The sequence below is a fragment of the Heteronotia binoei genome, chromosome 4 (assembly GCF_032191835.1).
Source record: "Heteronotia binoei isolate CCM8104 ecotype False Entrance Well chromosome 4, APGP_CSIRO_Hbin_v1, whole genome shotgun sequence".
Classification (NCBI taxonomy): Eukaryota; Metazoa; Chordata; class Lepidosauria; order Squamata; family Gekkonidae; genus Heteronotia; species Heteronotia binoei.
Genome location: NC_083226.1, coordinates 40,311,157 through 40,332,271, shown reverse-complemented (window position 1 = coordinate 40,332,271; position 21,115 = coordinate 40,311,157). Strand labels below are relative to the sequence as shown.

The following is a 21,115-nucleotide window of genomic DNA, read 5'->3' as shown; positions in this document are numbered from 1 at the left end:
GATGGGTTGCACCCAGCTGCAATATTTGATGTTGCTGGGACCCATTAATTGTTCACATGCCTTGTTTTGTATTCCTTAATCTGCAAAATCATGAGCTTAGTGGGCAGATATACTTTTTGTTTTGTATTCCTTAATCTGCAAAATCATGAGTTTAGTGGGCAGATATACTTTCTTCCTTTTCTCTTCATATTGGTGACTGAGTAGTTGTCTGCAAAATCTTAGTCAGGGGCCTTTCTGAATAGCTTTCTCAGTACCCCATCATTGATGGGATCAGTAGGCTTTGGGGTCTTAAGGGGCCAGACCACACCATATGCATTTCCCCCTCATAATCTGAGTGAAATCACTGGTTTCTACACAAACGTTGGTTAATTTTTCTAAGTCATCTGAGAATGGAAATAAGGTATCTTCTCTGACAGATTTGTCACTGTTTTCTCTGAGATTAGGCATGGACTGACACATTGTCTATAAATCTGAATTAGACCAGGGAAATGTAAACATAAACAGGATTTGCCGTGAGACCCCAGGTTTGGAAAAGTACAAATTGGATGAGTCACATTTGGATAAGTACAAATGAGAAACAATCCTGTATCTGGGACTTGGACATATCAAAGTATTCTTGAGTAAGAGTGTAAGCTTTTAGGTGCATTAGGCACCAACTTGTTATGTTCGAAGTCATATCCTAACACTTCAAAATGCTTTAGATGCTGAAGGAGAGCTAATTGCAGAGTTTTAATTGACATCACTTTTTCGTGTCTCACTCCCCTTTGCCTTTCCCCTGCTCTTCCTGCTGCAGTTCTACAGAGGTTCTCACAGTTTACTGCAAGGGCAGTGGGAGCTGTCCTTCCATGTCCAGCAAGAAGAAAATTAATTCTTCTATCTCATTGGGGGGAGAGGGGGATAGCATTGGAATAGGAAGGGGGACTTTTTTGTTGTTGAGTTTTTCTTTCCTTTTGCATGTGTTGGTGAAAAGGTTGGCATTTAGCAGCCTCCTCCATCCAAAGAGACAAGAAGAAGAAAATGGTAGCCACAGAATAGTTAGGTGAGGGAAGTGTGAGGAAAGCTTCCATGCAGGCGCACCATTGTCACTGAGGATGCCTCTGCTTTTGCAGCAGCAATAGGAGCTGTGCAGATAATTGTTTCTGTGTGGATGCAGCCATAGTTGCTGAAAATGGCAATGGAAGCAGTGCCTTAAGATGTCATCCTGCACTTTCATCTGCTGCTGCTTGCCAACTGCTGAGCTCTGCTTTGTGGATGCTTGATGATAAACAAGCATGCTACCTGTTTCCCAGAATTGAGACATTTCTTCATGTATGTTTGTTAGGTTTTTTATGAAAGAGCATGCACATCGATGAGATGGTATGAATTTTTTTTCATTTTCATTTTTAAAAAGTTAACAGATTAACTTGGACTTAGAAAACATAGTGTCAGGTTATAAAATAAGCAATATTGTGCAATCAACAAATGTTTTTACATTGGAACTGTGTCAGCGTTGCTGAGATATGGCAAGGAAGCTTTATAGAGCCACAGCCAAAAGACGTTCTTGTTTTCCAAAGGCAGTTGACTTGAATATTGACTAGTTCCTGAAAATAAATATGGTCCAGACTCCTCTTTTAGCAGCACACCCTAAAACCTAGAGTTGTGATAATTCAACAGGCCTGGTTTAGACCATATGGGGCAGGCAACTGGAACAGCACATGTGTTTCAAATGCTGGTAGATCTGAAGTATTAAATATGCATATTTTTATTCTTGGAGGACTGAGAATAAACATGATCTGGTCTGCTGCTTGTTGTTGAATAGGCATTTATGTGGGTTGTTTTTTCTTTCTTAACCATTACATCATTTCCATTGGCAACAGGTGTTTCACGAGTGTTTCCTGGAACCATGTCACAATGGTGGCACTTGCAAACAAGTTGGAAGTGGGTACATTTGCATATGCCCGCCTGGATATACAGGTAAACAACAGCGTTGAAAAGTAGGTTTGGGACACTTTTTAGAAAACTTATAAAATATATAAAGTAGAATTTGCAGACTAATTGTTCACTAATGAAATTAGAAAAAGTCTACATATAACATTATATCATATCCATTCGCTATTTCTGTTTTATGGGAATATTTCTAATTTATTTTTTCTCTCATTAGTACAGAATTTTCCTCTGCTGCATAACACATTAGGGTCTTATGAAATCTGAATTACTCCCTCCTCACTATTTATACTTTTCTTTAATTATTTAAAACACCAAGGGAAGTCAGTGGGACTTATTTCTGAGTATACTTGCTTAGAGTTGAACTGCTTCTCCCATTGAAACTGTGGAACTGACTAAATGGCTCTACTTGTATGGGTTGGACATTCATCCCAATCCTGTTGCAAGTTTATGCAGAAAATGATTCCACCAAATTCATTGGGGCATATTCCACTTAAAAGTGCATACATTTACAGCTTAGTGTTGCAATCTAGTGCACACTTACGTAGTAGATCATCCCATTGTGCTTTCTGGAGTTTTCTTCTGAGTAGATGTGTGTAGGATCTGTCTGCATGTCTTATAGCTGGATCTTATGGTTTCATGTGGCATCTTATCAAAAGTATCTAGTTTTAAACAGCTGTGTTTTAGTAGAAACTATAATAATCTCATAGAATACCAGTCCAGGCAAATGATTACTGTAACCTTAACTTGAGCCACGTGTTAGGTTTATTTGAAATTTTGCTTTGATTTTCTTATCTTTAGTACTTTTTTCTTTCTTTAATAATCCAAATCTATTTTTTTCCCTTTGTCACAGGCTTAAAATGTGAAGTGGAAATTGATGAGTGCAAATCTTCCCCCTGTCACAACAAAGGGACTTGCAAGGATGGCATTGCAGCCTTCACTTGCCAGTGCCAGGCAGGCTACACAGGTGACAAAAATCAATATAATCTTTTTTTTTTAAGTGTGGCTCATATTTGGTTCACCTTTAAACTATTTTGCCTTTTGTAGAGTTCTTACAGAGACCGAACTTCTTCAGTATAGTCAGGAGAAAACCTCTAATATGCTTTAACTGTAGTCTGGGTCCTACCTAACATTTCCATGGCCAGAAGGGGGATGATTTTCACCAATATTCCTCTCCTACTGCAGACTTCCAACTCTGTCTCATGGCATTCCAGGAGTCCCTTGTCCCTGAGGATCAAAATCAGCGCATTTTGAACTGTAGTGGGGGGTGGAGATTGAAAAAAACTATTCTCCTCTGATGGAAATCTTCCTGTGTACCATAATTTCCCACAAGATATAGGCCAGTGTATGTTTAGATATTTTTTATATAAACAAAACTATCTGTGTAAGGGACACTGGGTTAAATAACCTGTCAAAGTTTATAATCCAAGTTTATTTATTGTGAAGAATGTGCCATTGAAATTATTTGTTTTATTTTGATTCTGCTTTTCTGTCCGAGAACTCAGACCTTCTTTTTTGTATATATTCAAGCCTTTGATGTGCTTGAGCTAGCGCTTTAGATCTTTCTGAAAGAAACAGAGGCCCTTTTCAGACATGACACTTTTATATATCAGAAGATTACTAACCACACATGGATCTTCCTGATATATTGTATAAAGAAAGGCAAGCACATTTTTATCATGTGCATACAGTTCCAGTACACGCAGGTTGTCTACTTTTTCAGAGTTAACTGTCAAATGTACCAGGGCTGTACACAAAGGTAAATACATGCATTGCCGCTGTTCACACAACATGGCAACCGCATGTATTGGGAGGATGTAGAAGTAGTTGGTAGGCTTCAGTACACTTGATTGTAACAGCATGTATATGTGTAGTTGTATATAGGGGTCTCTTTTCCTTCTCAACACACTTAAGTTGAATAAAATAAAAAAAATAACAGCTGTATGGCTGGCAAACATACAACAGGTGTCACATTTTTATGGTGGTGTATTTCCCCTTCATAAAAAGTTGTGTCAATTTAAACAAGAGAATCCAAAATTGTGAGGTCTGCCATAAAATAATGGGCATATAGGACCTACTATGAAACCTGCAAACTCATGGTGTGAAAAAAAAAATTTGAAGAAACACGATATGTGGCAAGTGGGCAATTATGTTTTTGCCTAACAAATATGTTTTCCTGCTCTCCATAAACAGAATACTTCAGTGTTTGCAGGATTGTGTTTTTCATGTGTGAGTAAATGTTTGTGAGTTTGTATGTATATGCATTCTGTTAACATTGTCTCCAATTACATTGTTGTTTGAAGGTTTACTTTGTGAAGAAGATACAAATGAATGTGCTTCAAACCCTTGTCTCAATGAAGCCGTCTGTGTTGATGGTACGAATGCTTACCAGTGCACCTGTGCAGAAGGATTCACAGGTTGGTACTTTGTTGTATTTTGTTTCCGTGGAGGTCAGAAGTTTTGGTTTAGGATTGCCAGCTGCTTTCTCTCTGTGTCTCTCTACCCATTCTTTGACTTTGAGCAGGCTAGCAAGGGCTAATCTAGTTCCTGAAATCTAGAAACTGTTTGGTTATGACTTCATATGACATATTCTATAAATCAGTCAGAAACTGTTACTTTGTGGCTTTCTTTACAGGTATTCACTGTGAAACAGAGATAAATGAATGTCTTTCAAACCCCTGTTTAAACAAAGCCACCTGTGAAGATCAGATTGGAGGTTTCCGTTGTAAATGCCCTTCTGGTTTTATCGGTGTTCTGTGTGAAAAAAACATTAATGAATGTCTCAGTAGGCCTTGTAAAAATGGAGCTGCTTGCAAAGATGGTATCAATGGCTACAGGTAATAAAAAAAGAGAAAGAGAAAAAATGGGATTTAATAAATCATATTCGATACTGTTTCTCCAAATATTCTAATAAAATATGGGAAGTGGGAAGATACCTATTAAATAAACTCAATGCAAATTGAATTAAACTTAAATAATAATGTTCATTTCCTCTCTGTCAAAGAATATCAGAACAGGCCTTATGAAGAAAATATCATGTTGAGCTCCCAGCTTGTTTCCAAGAATTACGAAGCTTTAAATAACTTAGAATTAGGACAATTGAAGAACTGTCTCCTCCACTCTGTGGAGTTCACACAAAGGCCCAAGATCTATAAGAGCCCAATCTACATTAATTATCGACCCATATCCTGAATATATAGAACTGAAATTGATTGCAGATAACAAATCAGCATCGCACCATCCTCCTGACAAGAGGGTTTCCTTTTCATCTGCCATGGGACACGTTTGAAATTTGGTAACTCTGCTTTCTCTTTCTCGTCCCCTGTGTCACTTGAATAGGCAGCTTGGACTTACAGTGATAATAGTATTTAATTGTTTGAACAGCAATAATGGAATTGTACTTCTTTTGCTCTCAGGTGTCAGTGTGTCACAGGATATACAGGGCCACAATGTGAAGTGAACATCAATGAGTGTGAATCTAACCCGTGTGCAAACCAAGCAACATGTGTGGATGCCTTGAACTCATTCATTTGTAAATGTCTTCCTGGCTTTACAGGCAGCAGGTGTGAAACAGGTACACAGGATCAAAGTGCCAGCAAAAACAATGCTCAAGAGACGTTTCTGGGAAAGAGTTGTGCAAACCTGAACTGGTACAAGCCAGCTTTCTATGAATGTAATAGATTTCATAACAGAATTTGATTTTTGACAGTTACAGTCCCTCAATATGGTATTTAGATTTCTTCCCACTGTTTAATTTATGGAAAGAGTTCTCTCTTAAACTGCTTTGTGCAAGTCTGGAACAGCCTAAACCTTATAATAACAAAGTGCATCTGGATTTTGATTACTGGAAATATTCAGAGCTTTATGTGTAGTTTAATGTAGGGACAAATTTGGTTCAGTGGTTCTTGTCCTCGCAATATTGTGCCTTCACACTGTTGAAAAGAGAAGATAGCTCTTTCACAAACAGAGTTTTGTACTCTCTGTATAGTACCATTTCACTTCCTTTGAAAAATCTTATTACACCTATGCAAACTGGAAAAAAAATAGCCATCAATACGTCAGAAATTTTAGATCTGGCTATCAGGCTGGCACCAGGCTGTTTGGAGTTCTGGAGGACAGCAAGAATTGGAAGAATAAGGAGAATGTAATTCAAAATATATATATATATAACTGACAGGAATGTTTTCCAGTCTGCAGATGTTCACACTGATTTCTGTCACCACAGAGAATTGAACTGATAGATCTGTCTTTTATGTGCATCAATCACATTTCTGGCTTATTGCCTATGGTGTTCTGCTTGAAAGGCACTGGGGCAAATACTGCTTGTACATGCAGATAGCAGTACAGATATATAGTAAATGCTGTGATAGGCAGTGCTGTCACTAGGGTGGCTAGAGTCAAAGATTTTATTGCACATGTTGGGAGGCAGACAGACCGTACTCCAGACTGGATGGGGAAATGCAGACACTGCCCCTTGCAGACACCAGGCAGCCTCTTCCATGCCATCTTAATGTGAGTGTGTAATAAGAGAGAGATGGTCTGTTTATGGCCAAACCAAATGAAATGTAGGAAGAAGTTCTGAGACCTCTGAACACCTGTGATTTTCCCATTAAAAACTAAAAACTGAGGTAAGTGTGATTGTAGAAGTTAAGTCTTCTCTGCATGCTGTTTCCACAAGAAAAATATTTTTCTCCCACATGCCATTAGTCCAGAGTGGCAGTCCAAGTGATGGTGGGGATCTGGCAGCTCTAGAGCTGAGTTGAGAAAATGATTCAGTTACAGAGTATAGCAAGGTAAGGCATGGAAACAAGTAAAATTTAGGTCTTCCTACTCATCTGTGTTTTAGAACAAAGTTAAGAGTCCAGTAGCCACCTTTAAGACCAACAAAGTTTTATTGAGAATGCTTACATTCTCAATCAGACAGACAGACAGACATAACTTTTATTGGCATAGCAGAAAAGAAAAACAAGGTCCAAAGGAATTTCAAATCGGACATACAAACCACGGTAATTTGCAATCCCAACCAGCATGGTTGAAATTCCTTTGAATTTAAAAAACCAGCATTTTGAAATTCCTTTGGACCTTGTTTTTCTTTTTTGTTATGCCAATAAAGGTTATGTCTGTCTGTCTACATTCTCAATGAACGCTTGTTGGTCATAAAGGTGCTATCTCCTAGGTATGGAGCAGGTTTCACTGGGGGTATGGGGGGAGGTATTTGTGAATTTCCTGCATTGTGCAAGGGATGTGACTACATGGCCCTGGAAATCCCTTCCAACTCTATAATTCTATGACTATGTGTGTGAGTGAGTGAGAGAGAGAGAGACTCCTCATATATGTACTTCCTGCAGTATTAGCCTACCACATATTTTATCCAGCGTTTGCCTTTAGCGTGAGCCACTGTAGAAATGTTTTCCTAAATGCAGTACAGAGAAGGACATTTTCATTGTTTTGCTCTTGAAAAAGCTGGAACTGCCTTCAGACAGTTCGAAACTCGCAGCAAGCAGTCGACAAACACATTGAGAGCTTCTACACATTTATCTTTGTGCTTTGGAAGGTGGAGAGGAGGGAGAAGAAGTGCTGCGGTACGCCGTGTCACAGGCATCCTCTGAATACGTTTCCACCGTTCCATTCATGTTTGAAAAACCTTAGTGGTTTTTTACAAGTTTTTGGACTTCAAAAGTATTTATGTGGTGCCTTTTGGCACTTTGGACTGATAGGATACTTTTATATAGCAAGTTTTTCAAGTAAACTTGTTTAAGATACTAAGTGACTTGTTTTGGCTACACAGTTGCTTTATTGTTTTGTTTGGAATCCAAAGAATCCAAGGAAGTTTAAGTGGTTTTTCCCTTCTCCATTGTTTGTTGTCTCACCAATCCTCTGAAGATGGTTAAGTTGAAAGAGAATGGGACTCATTGATCCACAGTTAGTCAGACAGCTTCATGGATGAGCAGGGATTTAAACCTAGGGCCTCCTGTTCCTATTAGAGCTCTCTAACCACTACACTGTACTGAGACCTAATTCTACGGATGAAATAATTAATATTCCCTCTGTAAAAAAGTGCATTTGTTCAGGTGCTCTTTATAGAGCCTGGATGTCTCAGGACTATCTCTAAATCAGCTTTTGTGTCCTATTCACATGGCAGATGGAGTTTTCTTTTCTTTTTCTATTTAAAGTTGTGAAGTGCAGGAGACAAACCTGAGTATTTTCCCATTTTGTTGCAGAACAGTCTTTGGGATTCAATCTGGATTTTGAAGTTTCTGGAATCTATGGCTATGTCATGCTGGATGGTGTTCTCCCCCCTCTCCGTGAGATCACCTGTGCCTTCTGGATGAAATCCACTGATACTACCAATTATGGGACTCCAATTTCTTATGCAGTGGAAAGTGGAAGTGACAATGCATTTCTACTTACAGATTACAACGGGTAAATGGTTTAGGAACAGCATTGTCTTAAATACTAGACCAGTTTCCATATTTTTTAAAAAAAATTCTGTTTTATTTTTAAAATCCTGTTTTATTTTAGTTTTCCAACATTCTCAACATATTAAAGCAGTAAATCACATATATCAAACAGCAATTCTCATCGCTCTCCTTATTCTCCACACATGTGGTCAAGCTTTCTAACAAAACCTTTATTCTGTCAACAGCAAATAAGGCTTCTCTTCTCATGTGCAGTAGGGCAGGGGCAGCCAAACTGCAGCTCAGGAGCCATATGTGGCACTTACATATCATGTGGCCCTCAAAGCCTCCACCGCCTTATCAGCCATCTTGGAGAAAGCATTTGTTTCTTTAAATTACTTTGCCAAGCCAGCCAGCAGTTTGAGGAATGCATTTAAAGTTGTTTTCTTCCCATCTCTTCTCTGTCCCCCATCTATTTTCCTTCCTTCCTTCCTTCCTTCCTTCCTTCCTTCCTTCCTTCCTTCCTTCCTTCCTTCCTTCCTTCCTTCCTTCCTTCCTTCCTTCCTTCCTTCCTTCCTTCCAACACCTGATATTTATTCTTTGTGGTTCTTATGTTAAACAAGTTTGGCCACTCATGCACTAGGGCTTGGTCAGTACATTGGACGCAGAACCAAAATTAAGGTGTGTGCATTAAAGAGTGAGACAGTCCTTTTCACAACTTTTGCTTTATTAAATGGAGGGGAAGTGTCAAGTAAAACTGTGCCAACTGTTTACAACACCTTGGTTAAAATTCTGTTTTACTAATAAAAACTGATAAACTCGTGTTACAGAGCCCAGGTTTGTCATTCTTGATAAAGATTGTAACATTATCTCATTAGGTATGATTCTGAATAAAAAAAAAATTGTCGAAAAGCCCAGGGATAACTCACTTTGTCTCTCTTCATATGTGAGTACAAACCAATATGTTGTTTATCGTATACAGCTGTGACAGGCAGGACAGTCCTCTGTCCATCACATTAGCCCTCCTGAGCAATGAGATGTTTTGTTGCTTTTGAAGAACGTGCCAGTTTAGGTATTGCTTCTTCCACATGGCAGTACTCCTTAGAATTGATGGTCTTCTCCACATGAAGCAATTTGTAAATATCCAGCCTTGTGCATATGTAGAAAAGAGATTTTTTACTCAAACCACTGCAGATATTTACTAGCAATTCAGTGTCTCTCTCAAATTATTGCAGGTGGGTTCTTTATGTGAATGGGAAGGAGAGTATTACAGATTGCCCTTCTGTCAATGATGGCAATTGGCATCACATTGCTGTCACCTGGACCAGCACTGATGGAGCCTGGAAAGTGTATATTGATGGGAAGCTATCTGACGGAGGCCGTGGTTTATCTGTTGGAACAGAAATCCCTGGTACTGCCCTACTTTCGTATTTACCCAGTTCTGCTTCACTTATGTGAGATATTTCCACTGTCAAATGTTTTGTATTTTTTATTTACAGTTTGGGGGGGGGGGCACTTCTCCTGATTCTTCTGGTTTTTTCCTTTGGTTCCTCACTTTTGAAAGAAGATCATAATTGCAACAAATGGACAGTTGCATATATATATATTTCAAATTAGTGATTTCTTAAAAAAATTGTAAAGCGAAATTCTCTCTGAGGCCTGATTCATATTGGAAACTGTTACCACATGGCCTGGCCACATGCTATTCCATTGAAGATATTGAATTGCATGGGGTAGGCATGATGATATGGTTACCTCTTGCCTGTGCTGCTGTGGTTTCCCTGCTGCAAAAGCACTAATATGTGAACCAAATTGTCCTGACATCTTCTGTTCATCCACAAGTTTGGTGTGGCCATTCCCCTCTCACCCCAAGACACTATTGACCCATCAGTTCTCTCTGAAATTGCAGTGTATTTATTTGTTTCCATATAACTCAACCATTTGCAGAGTTCCATGTCTTCATCCATAAAGCTCTGCCCTGCTTTTGCCGCAGTCTGCCTGGTTGGTTGAAGTTACAAATAGAATAATGATTATATGCATGTTCCCAAATTCAGGTACAGCGCATGCTGACTTCATATCCTGCTTTTCTATCTCATGTAGGTGGAGGGGCTTTAGTGCTTGGACAGGAACAAGACCAAAGAGGAGAAGGGTTCAATCCTGCTGAGTCTTTTGTTGGCTCAATCAGCCAGCTTAATATTTGGAATTACGTTCTGACTCTACAACAGGTAAGTATATAAATTTTAATTTAGTTTTCTGAAAGTTTGCTGTTATTTCTTCAAGTAATGTGTTTAGCTGAAGATGTCTTGCTTGTTTGTTTGTATAAGCATCCGTATTCTCTAGCCACAGCACTCTATTCTTTGTACTCAGAAGTAAAGTTTCTTCAGCAGAGGGTCTCCTACTCCCGACTATGTTCTTTGTTCTTAGACTAATTAATGGCTTCCTGTTCTTTCCCAAATTATCCGTTCTTGTTCCCTTGCGGGAGCAGTGTAATTTAATGGGAACAGTCCTAAGTGATCTGTGGACTGAACAAGCAACTGGAGCACAATTCATGTTCTTTTTAAATTGGTGCCTCTGAAATATTACTGCCCTCTGAAACACTGTGGTAAAAATGAGAATGGTTCCAAGTTTGCCTGGAATTGTTACAGTTTCTTCACTCACTTTGTTGTCTGTCTGTTGAAGCCGGGCCAGCGTCAGCATCAAACTGTTGAAACAGGAGCCAGGGTTTCTGGTGGGGTCTGCTGCCACGGACCTGACCTCCACTGCCTGTTTTTACCTGTGCTCAAAGTCATTGAGGAAGGGCGTGTGGGTGGTACACAGTGGTAGCAATCCTAGTGGCAATGGTAACTGAGCATGAATGGTGGGAAGGCTTGCAAGCATGAGAAGGATGCACAGGCAGGTAGAAGGCATGTGGGGGTGGAAAGGAGGGCATATGGGAGCCCCTGGACACTATCTGCCCAAGGCCCCTCAAGACTTTGAACTGGCCCTGTGCTGAAGTTTTTGTATTGTTTTGTCTTTCACACCTGACCTGTTATGATGTTTTTATTTTGCATCTCCTAGCTGTCTCATGTGGACAGAAGACACTACTGAGGTTTCTCAAGGCGATGTTAAAATTTTTCTCCCTTTCTTTTCCAACCAACTTAATAAATTACTTCTTGTTCTTTAGTAGCCTGATCGCATTCATGAATCAACTGTAAATTATCAGCTTTTCTTGTGGATTGTGTGGGGCTTAAACACTAACTTTTATCATATTGCTGTGTTGTTGTAATGTTTTGCATTGTATTACTGATTATTGGATCTTTCTGTCTCTTTTGACTATAAGGTGAAATCACTAGCTGTTGCTTGTCCAGAAGAATTGCGAAAAGGCAATGTATTAGCCTGGCCTGATTTCCTTCCTGGGGTTGTTGGAAGAGTGAAGATAGATCCCAAGAGCATGTTTTGTGCTGGTTAGAGCTTTAATTTCTTAAAAATCAAGGACTTTCAAATTAGAGTTGAGAAAATCCGGGGTTCATTGAAGCCTTATGAGAAATTTCTTGGTAAGAGGTATTTTGAGAGTCTTAGCCAGATAAGGCCATTTGATTTCCCAAGCATCTTCTGATGTTTAAAACACATTGGGTAACCAGTTGGGTAATAATTTTGTCTTGCCTTGCCATTTCTTCATTCCTCTTAAACTGACTGTGCACCATACACAACGTTCTAGAATTGTTTACTGTGCACAGAGGTGCCATATGAATCAACGGGGGAAAACATTTCTTAAAAGTAGAAAATTCGAAAAATCATTGGAATTTTTAATTTATTGGTTGACCTTAGAAGATGCAAAATGTATGATGCAGTTGACCCCCTGCATGTTGGCTTTGCATAGATAATTAGATTAGTTAATGCTGGAACATTTAGTCTTCATTCTTCAGATTCCAGTGTTGTGTAATAAATGTTCATTGGCACCTCAAGCAAAATATTTATGGTTTCCTGTATTGAGATGTTAAAAGAGAGAAGGGTCAGATGGGAAAACTCACCAGTCATTCATTGGAAGCAGAAATTTAAATCACTCTTGGCTCTTTATTCTGTTTTATTTTACTTGTAGAACAATCATGTTGACCGTGTATGTTGACATAGAGAATGACCTGTGCTTTTATTAATGTGAGCTTAGAAAACATTACACATCTTTCCCAACTATTTTTAAAAATATATTAGAAAATAAGAAAAGATGTTGTACAAACAAAAATTGAATATAAAAATACAAGATAAAGACAATACTTGACAAAATGACATAAGTTTTCATTTGTTGATTTCCAAATCAGCTTATGTGTGTCTTTACCATTCTTTTGAGCTGTGTCAATCTGATCAGTTGATAAGTCTCTAGACTTTTGTGCCCATTTTTTGGCCTGTTGGAGATATTACGTGGTTCCAGAGTCTCCCAAACACAATTCTAGCAACTGTGATAAAATGGCAAATGTTTGGTATATAGATCATGGAAGAATCTGATCCAAACAGGCATTTGTTACATCAAACAAGATTGCCAGTAATTTTTAGTTCATGTACAGGTCCACCTGATTATGTGACGTTAGGTAGTACCAAAATTTGACTGGGCAGAGTGAAGCCTCAGGAATTAAGATTGTTGGTTTGGAAATTTTTGTAATTGAATCACACTCCCAATTTCTAAAGCACACATTTCTTCTGCTGGTTCCATCAAAGGTCTAAAATGGAACCAATGAAGTATAACCCCTCAAAGCCTTACTCACCTGAAGAGTGAGAGGATGATGCAGTAGCAACAAGGTAAAATGTAGATACGAGGTATTAGGTAGATATAGAAATGAAATTTATGCTACATGTATGGGAATAACTAGGCTGTTTAGCTTTTGATGTTGTTTATATTTATTTGTGCTGTTTCCAGCTTATGTGTGTCTGTATGTGTTTCTTTTCTACACACCCCACCCCCACCGCCAGATTGCCAACCCTTAGAAGGTTTCATTCCTCACCTGAGGACTTCATCAAGTGAATTAAAGCCAGGATCGAAAGTCTCCCTCTTTTGTGACTCTGGTTTCTACATAGTGGGGAATTCTGTCCAGCATTGTCTAAATTTAGGACAGTGGACACAACCTCTTCCGCGGTGTGAAAGTAAGTGTTCTTGGTAATTTTCAGAACAATCATAAGTAAAACTGCACCCTTCTAACCCCATTGAAACAAACGAGCTCAAAAAGGTGTAACTCACCTTAGGATAGCACCATTTTACTTCAGAATCTACAGCACAAAATTTACTAGCCCACCATTTTAGTCATCTGTGGCGCATCATGAGCCTAAAAGAGGAGGGAAATGTAGCTCTTTTCCTGTTCATAAAAACTTTCTTCTAGAGGACATTCTACACAATCAGCCCCCTTCCCCTAATTTCATGTAATCCACCCTGACCTTGAAAAAGAGAGCGTACTGATAGAAACATAAGTAAAATAAGCATGTTGCGTGTGCAGTAATGTCTAGTTTTGGTTGCTTCTCATAACATTTATCAAATTTTCCATGCATGGAAAGCATACAGAGTTTTCATTCCTGGAGTTGCTTCTAACACCCTGAAGGATCATTCATGGAGTCACAAAATCCATGTAGAAGCACAGCCATGCAGGTTGGTGGGCTGGAGTGAAGAGGAACAAGAGCAATGGACTTATAGCTACCCTGTAGAGTTTTCAAGGCAAGAGATGAACAGAGGTGGTCTGCCATTGCTTGCTTCTGTGGAATAACCTTGGACTTCCTTGGTGGTCTCCCATCCAAATATTAACCAGGGTTGACTCTGCTTAGTTTCTGAGATTTTGTAAGATTGGGTTAGCCTGGTCCATCCTTGGATCAAGCCAAATTCTGACTATCTTTTATGGAAGGCAATGACTTTGACCTCCATGCTGCATTGTGAAGAAGGATGAGCAACAGGCTCTCCCGCCTGGTCACACTGCAAGCCGTGTTTGGGATGCCACAGAACTCCAAATACGGCCTGCAATGAGATGAATTTGAAGAGGGGGGAAATGAAAAGAGCTGTCATTCAGAAAAAGAACACCCACGCACAATATTACACTGTGCACTTCAATGGACTTTCATGTTTTTAAATTCTAATAAACATGTTGCCAGGTTTTTAAATTTTGACAGTGTTGCCTCCTACAGAGATACTTCCCACATCTCTTTCCCTCTCAGAAACCAGTTCTTCCAAGCTGGGTTTTTTTTTTTTCCTGATGAGGCTCCCAGATTGGAACCTTCACTGGGAGAAAAACAGCTGGGGAGAAGCCTTTTATTTTTTGCAAGGGAAGCAAGGACAAGAAAATATTTATCACCTCCTCCCATAGTTGACTTTAAATTGCATCCATAAGTCCTCTCTCCATGCCTCTCCCCTCGATTCCTAACAGATTCCTAACTTATAGACATGTGTCCTATCTCACATTCTGATACATGGACCATGTTTCTCTGATGTCTAGTCCCATTCTGTAATCTTGTGCATGATATACACCAGTGTATACCTTACCACTCAGTGCATGGAATGCTGCATTTAATGACATTCCTCTCTATTCCTGCAGCCATTTCCAGTTCCTGAAAAGATCACTCCCAGGATGTGGGACCTGCACCAGGACACAATTGTAGGGGTTGGGGCTCTGGAGTAAGGAAGGAGAAGGGGATAAAATACCCTTTCCTCTTCTGCAAGCACAATTCCATTGAGGAAAGGTAGCTATAAGTCAGTTGCGACTTGACAGCTCTTTCCACCACCACCAAGACTTAAAACTCAAGCTAATGGCACTTGTATAAAATGAGATTAAGAAAACATCTAATAGATGTATGTACATGTTTTCTGGATGCAGGAATAAGTTGTGGAGTGCCTCCACCTTTAGAAAATGGCTTTTATTCTGCTGAGGACTTCTTTGCTGGAAGCACTGTTACTTACCACTGCAATAGCGGGTATTACTTGTTGGGAGACTCCAGGATGCTTTGTACAGACAATGGCAGCTGGAATGGTGGTTCTCTGTCTTGCCTTGGTGAGTGAGTTTGACCGCATCATTATTCTTGTGGGCTAAAGTCCCTGCTCAGCTTTCTATCAAAAAAGTCCTGTTGACCCCAAAGTAAAAAAAACCTGCTTATGAAAGAATGTTGTTTGGAATTTAAAAGAGAGAGAGAGATGTAAGTGTTCTTAGGGCTTTGCAAGTACTAGGGAAATTACTGGTTTTTCCTTTTCTTTTAAAGAGCAGAACTGTGTGGCGAATTGCAAACTGCACCTGAAAGTTTGTTCGGCTATATGGCACGTGAAACTGCTGTTTAAGAATTGTTATTTTTATTTATTGCATTTATATTCTACCTTTCCTTGCAAGGAGTTCAGGGCAGCGCACATGGTTCTCTCTCTCCTTTTAATCTCACAACAGCCTGTGAGGTTGTTCCTTCAATGGGTTGAATCCAGATGAGATTTTCCAGTGGCAGAGTGAAACTTTCCTTCTTCTCCATTCCCATTGTAGCACGCTGATCTCTGTGAAATACTGCTCTTAGCAGAGAGGGGACCCTGGGAATTACATGAGGGGTGCCTACAACAGGAAGGGGGAGTCAGTAGAAATTGGCAGTTTGCTGTGGATCCAGTCCAATGTTTGCTGGCATGTATTTTTACGCATCACTGTGCCATCAATCAGTCATTCATTGCTGTGCCAGTATCTCAGTCCAGGTCATGGATAATTTTCAAGGCATTGCTTACAACAGCAAGAATGTATTTTTGTCATCATTCTGCATCTGTTGCATCCAGTGGTTTCTGAAGAGCTCTCAATGTCCTTATAAAGCAACAGTGTGTGCAAAACAGAGAAAAATGTGGGCCTTGCCCATTTTACATGCAATGTTTTTAATTGGTCCTGATGGCGTGAAAGTGACTATATTTGTACCAAGCAACAGAATCAGATTAAGAGGCCAGGGATGGTAATAATTTGGAGGATGCCAGGGGTAATGTTATTTATATAGTACCATAAGGCATTTTGCAGAATTACGTAAACAAAACACAGTGAGTGTTCCAGGAATCTTACAGTATAAAGTCCAGGGTGGAAGGAGGAGAGAGAAACAACAGAGAAATGGGAGAAACAGATAAGAGAATCAGGCTTGAATTAAACAAAGGACAGATTTGTCCAACAATGTAATCCTGAACAGAGTTACACTGTTCTAAGCCTATTGAGTCAGTGTGTTTAGAATGGTGTAACTCTTATCAGGATTGCATTGTCAGTCAGCTTTATTTCTGCTAAAGATGAGTACTCTCAGGGGTTACACACAAGAAAAGATGTTTGTGGGGGTGAGGGGCTGAAGGTATGTAGAAAGCGAATTCCAGGCATAAAAGGCAGCAAGGGAGAATGGGACAATGCTTTAAAGAGACCTTCAACCATTGCAATATGAGAAAATCTGAGGAACAGATACCACATCAGGGATATATTAGGATTTGAATGTAGAAAGTTAGAAACCATATTAATGACAAACACTGCTCTGAAGATGGCTGTTTTGTTTGCAGATGTTGATGAATGTGCAGTTGGTTCTGACTGTGACAAACATGCTTCCTGCCTTAACACAAATGGATCCTACCTATGTACTTGTGTCCACCCTTATATAGGAGATGGCAAGAAATGTGCAGGTAAAGGGCAAGCTAGCTGGGGGTGGTAAAGAAGGCTGACCAGGCAAGAATGATGTTAAAACAACAGAGTTCTATTTAGCAGTTGTTCATTTCTTGTTGAAATCACTCAATGGCAGCCCAAGTTATCCACTTCACAAAGAGAACTTCAAAATCTCCATGGTTCTGAAGGGACCTGGTCGTAGACCCTTTTTAAAAAAAGAAATTAATGTTGATTTTTTTTTCCCCAAGCAGCACACACTGTGTCAATAACCATTTCTGAAAAAGCAGCAGCAAAATTATGAATATGTACAACTAAACTAATTTATAGTTCTGAAACTAATCAAGCTTTTTTAAAAAAAAAAAAAGCTTATTTAAGCATGCCAACGTGTGATAGCCTTGTATATTTTTCCTTTCCTTTCTTTTATCACTTAGAAGCTCCTTAATACTTGAGCAGAGGAATTGTTTAAACCTGTTGCTTTAGGGACATAAGGACTGAAATAATTTTTGCACCAGCAATCAAAAAGGTTTTACCTCAGACACAGGTAATTCAGGCCAATCATTGAAAAGAGGAGTAATGTGATGCAGTCTTCGAACCTCATAAAAGGGACATTCCAGTAACTCATGTGCCTTGTATATTTTTAAATCTATAAGTAACAATAACATACAGGGCTCAGATTTCATGGATGATCAAGGGCACTAATGTTTCCTGCCAACCCTTTCTCCCAGCTGCTCCTTGTGAACCCCAGTTCCCAAACACATGCCAACATGCACTTCAGACAGAGATACAGCTCCTCTTTTCAGCTCACACACCATGTGTGCTTCCAGACCTGTAGCCAGTCTGGGTGCCAGGTCTTAGTGGCTCAAGCCCACCAGACCTGGACCTTCTGACCAAGAGGTATTAACGCATCCAAAGTGGCCCAAGTATAGTATAGATCTCTGAACTCATTCGCATATTAGGCCAAACCCCCTGACATCACTATTTTGTTCCATACAGTGCTTTTCTGTAGAAAAGGCCTAGCAGGAACTCATTTGCATATTAGGTCACACACCCCGATTCCAACCTAGCTGGAATTGCGTTCCTGCTCAACCAAAGCCCTGGTCTCTGCAAAGAAAATGTGGTTGAAAATATTCTTTGAAATGCTTTACAAGTGAATTTCTCTGCTCTTGGTCCTGGGCCTTTCCTTGTCCCAGGTAGCCTGCTTAACAGTTTAATTCTTCACAGAGTTCAGTACTTCTAAGTCTGTTGAAGTCAGTGGGTTTAGAAGAATGTAACTTTTCTTAGGATTGCATTGTAAATGTTACATGATTTGTTTTTATTTTTAATTACATGAACTACAGCTGATGTCAATAAGCTGTTTTACCTTATGTCTGATTCCAAAGAACCAGTGAAATGCAAACTTCTAGAAGATCCTGAAAATGGCCGTTCACAAGGTGACATCTACCAAGTTGGTAGTGAAGTCAATTTCTCGTGTGATGAGGGCTACCAGCTGCAAGGACTGAACAAAGTTACCTGCTTGGAATCGGGGGAATGGAGTCACCAGATCCCATACTGCAAAGGTATTGTTTTCTGCATGCTTATTGTAATAGTCGGATAGATGTATAAAACTTCCAAGACATGTAAGCAATGAAAATCTATCTGGCTGGGCTCCCTGAAACACTTTCTTAAAGTCTCTTCACAGGCTGGCTATTTTTTCCGGATCTGATTTATGACACTCATGCTTACTTTTAAAACTCTTCATGATCTGGGGTCCACATACTTAAGTGCAGCCCTGGATTAACCGTTAAGCAAAATAAGCACATTATTAAGGCACCAAGGGAAGGGGGGCACCACAGAGTTTCCCCCCCTAGCTATCATGCCTTTAACTCTTTCACTGCCGCACTTGACTTTAGTTTTAAAATTTTGCAATTGCCCTTATCTGCCATATTCGACTTTAATGTGCATTGTTAACAAGAGTTCTTTGGCACGGTGAGCATTTATTGAGTCTTAATGTCTTGTCAGTTAAGCCATGGAAAGGCCAAGGGGCACCATTTTGGGACTGTGCTTAGGGCATCAGCTGGCCTTAGTTAAGCCCTGTTTGAATTACTGCCTCTTCCAATATGAACCTGTGTGGCAATTGTGCTGCTCACAAAAGAATTCCTGGCTCTCAAGAGTCCTGTGTCATATAGCCTGGGCTTGAAACCTTGAAAGCTATAGGTATGGGCTCTGGCTTATATGTTTTAATAGGTGTTTCAGTAATAGATTTTAATTATTTTAATGAAAGGTGATTTTTGTACTTTTATTTATTGTTGTTAACCTGTAAGGCCTCTCGACCATGTCATGAGAAAAGCAGAGTATATAAATAGCCTAAATAAATCATAATTCTGTTTTTTAATTTGACTTTCTTCAAGCTGTTTCCTGTGGTATCCCAGTTATTCCAAAAAATGGTGCTATTGATGGCTCAAATTTTACATATGGTAGCAAAGTAACTTACAGGTAGGAGTATTGCATCTGCAACTTTTTTTCTTGGCAGCCAAATATATCAGTATTTATAAGAAGAGATCATAATTTCATATGTGCTTGGTAGAAATTACTAGAACTCTATTTCCAGAAGTGAAGTTATTTATTTCACAGGTTTTTCAAATCTCAGACATGTTAGGGAATAATGAGGGGCAGAGAGGTCCTTTCTTCTTAATTATTGTTTGAAAAGACTTTGGGTAGAACCTCAAAATAATAACTGCATGTTGGAATGCTTTCAGAAGAAATGTTGCAGCTACCAATTGATTTTGTTTTTTAAAGTCTTTATTATTTACTTTGAAATTATTCATGAATGCTGGGCCACTCTGAAATGCAAGTATTGAGCAACCTACGATCTCTTATAATCAAAGATTTATTAGCATAGACATGTACTTGTTCGGACACTACATTAACAGTATGGCCCCACACACACACACACAGACTAGCCCCCTCAAGCCTAACATTGCAGTACTAGCCACACGGAGAGCCAATTGTCTGTATCCTCAGCCCATGTTGTTAAGGAAATAATGCCCTTGTTCTGAAATCCAGAGAAATGGGACAGGACCCTGAGGAAAACCTCAGCTTTCCATGTGGCTGGTGGTTACAAACTATTGCCTTTGGCACAGTTGAAACCCTTAGGACATACCTACTATAGTTTTCAGAAGCAGAACATCTGGAAAACTGAGCTTAAGCAACTGCGAAGGTGCTGGGGAAGAGCCTTGTTCTTGGACGAATTTATAATCTCTTCCATGTCTAAATACAGGTGTGATAAAGGATACAGTTTGGCAGGTGAAGAAGAAACAGTTTGTCTTGCAAACGGTGCATGGAATAATTCTTCTCCAATCTGTGAATTAGTAAAATGCCCTCTCCCACAGGAAATAAACAATGGAAAATATGTGATGAGTGGTCTGACATTCCTTTCTAATGTATCATACACATGTGACACTGGTTACAGGTAAGTAAAAACCAAGATGCTGAGTATCTTGAGTGACTGTGGGGTTTTCCAGTGTAGCTGTCTTCTGGGTTTTCATTAGTGTCGTGGCAGCTCCAATGATCACACACTCAGCGCGATCATTAAACACTTACATTTTTTCTTCTTCTCCCCCCCCCCCCCCCGCCAAATCAATGTTCCACCTGTTCACACTCACATTGTGGATTGGTTTTCTGCTTTTTCTTATTTTCTTAAGAAGGCTGAGAAATCCGCTTATGAGTACATTCCCCGCCCACCTCACCAAACTTGAAAGTCATACCTTATGTACACATTTCACCCCTTATTGGTTGCCTCTTTTCCCATCTTTGAACATTCTCTCTTATTGGCTCCTCCCCCCCCCCCAAAAAAAAATTGAATTCCTTTACCTGACTTGCATCAGGTACACAGCTCACAACAGCTTGTTTTCTTTGCATAGTTTTAGGCTAGTTACACTCACTGCGAAATTATTTGGAAATGGTGCCCAGGGATATGCTCTTGAGTGTGAATGAAGAAATGGTGAGGAAGGCACTGAGTGGTTGCCGGTGTTGGGCCTCCTAATGGGACTGACAATTGTTTCAATGCAAGTACCATCCAGTGCTGATAGATCCAGGTGGGCAGCTATGTTGGTCTGAAGCAGTAGAACAAAGCAGGAGTCAAGTTGTACCTTTAAGATCAACAAAGTTTTATTCAGAATGTAAGCTTTTGTGTGCTAGAAGCACACTTCTTTGCTTCTAGTACATGAA

The 21,115-nt window shown here is 39.6% G+C and overlaps 1 protein-coding gene across 1 annotated transcript in view; it reads left to right on the top strand.

The window, feature by feature from the left end:
• Nucleotides 1-21,115, top strand: part of SVEP1 (sushi, von Willebrand factor type A, EGF and pentraxin domain containing 1) — a 136,854-nt gene that overhangs the window by 79,607 nt on the left and 36,132 nt on the right. Inside the window, exons 21-35 of the mRNA XM_060236533.1 lie at nt 1,857-1,953; nt 2,777-2,890; nt 4,227-4,340; nt 4,559-4,760; nt 5,340-5,497; nt 8,145-8,346; nt 9,557-9,732; nt 10,422-10,546; nt 11,641-11,764; nt 13,263-13,433; nt 15,143-15,316; nt 16,810-16,929; nt 18,289-18,465; nt 19,297-19,381; nt 20,166-20,357. Of these exons, the coding sequence (XP_060092516.1) occupies nt 1,857-1,953; nt 2,777-2,890; nt 4,227-4,340; nt 4,559-4,760; nt 5,340-5,497; nt 8,145-8,346; nt 9,557-9,732; nt 10,422-10,546; nt 11,641-11,764; nt 13,263-13,433; nt 15,143-15,316; nt 16,810-16,929; nt 18,289-18,465; nt 19,297-19,381; nt 20,166-20,357 (2,231 nt within the window). The remainder of the gene's footprint in view (nt 1-1,856; nt 1,954-2,776; nt 2,891-4,226; nt 4,341-4,558; nt 4,761-5,339; nt 5,498-8,144; nt 8,347-9,556; nt 9,733-10,421; nt 10,547-11,640; nt 11,765-13,262; nt 13,434-15,142; nt 15,317-16,809; nt 16,930-18,288; nt 18,466-19,296; nt 19,382-20,165; nt 20,358-21,115) is intronic.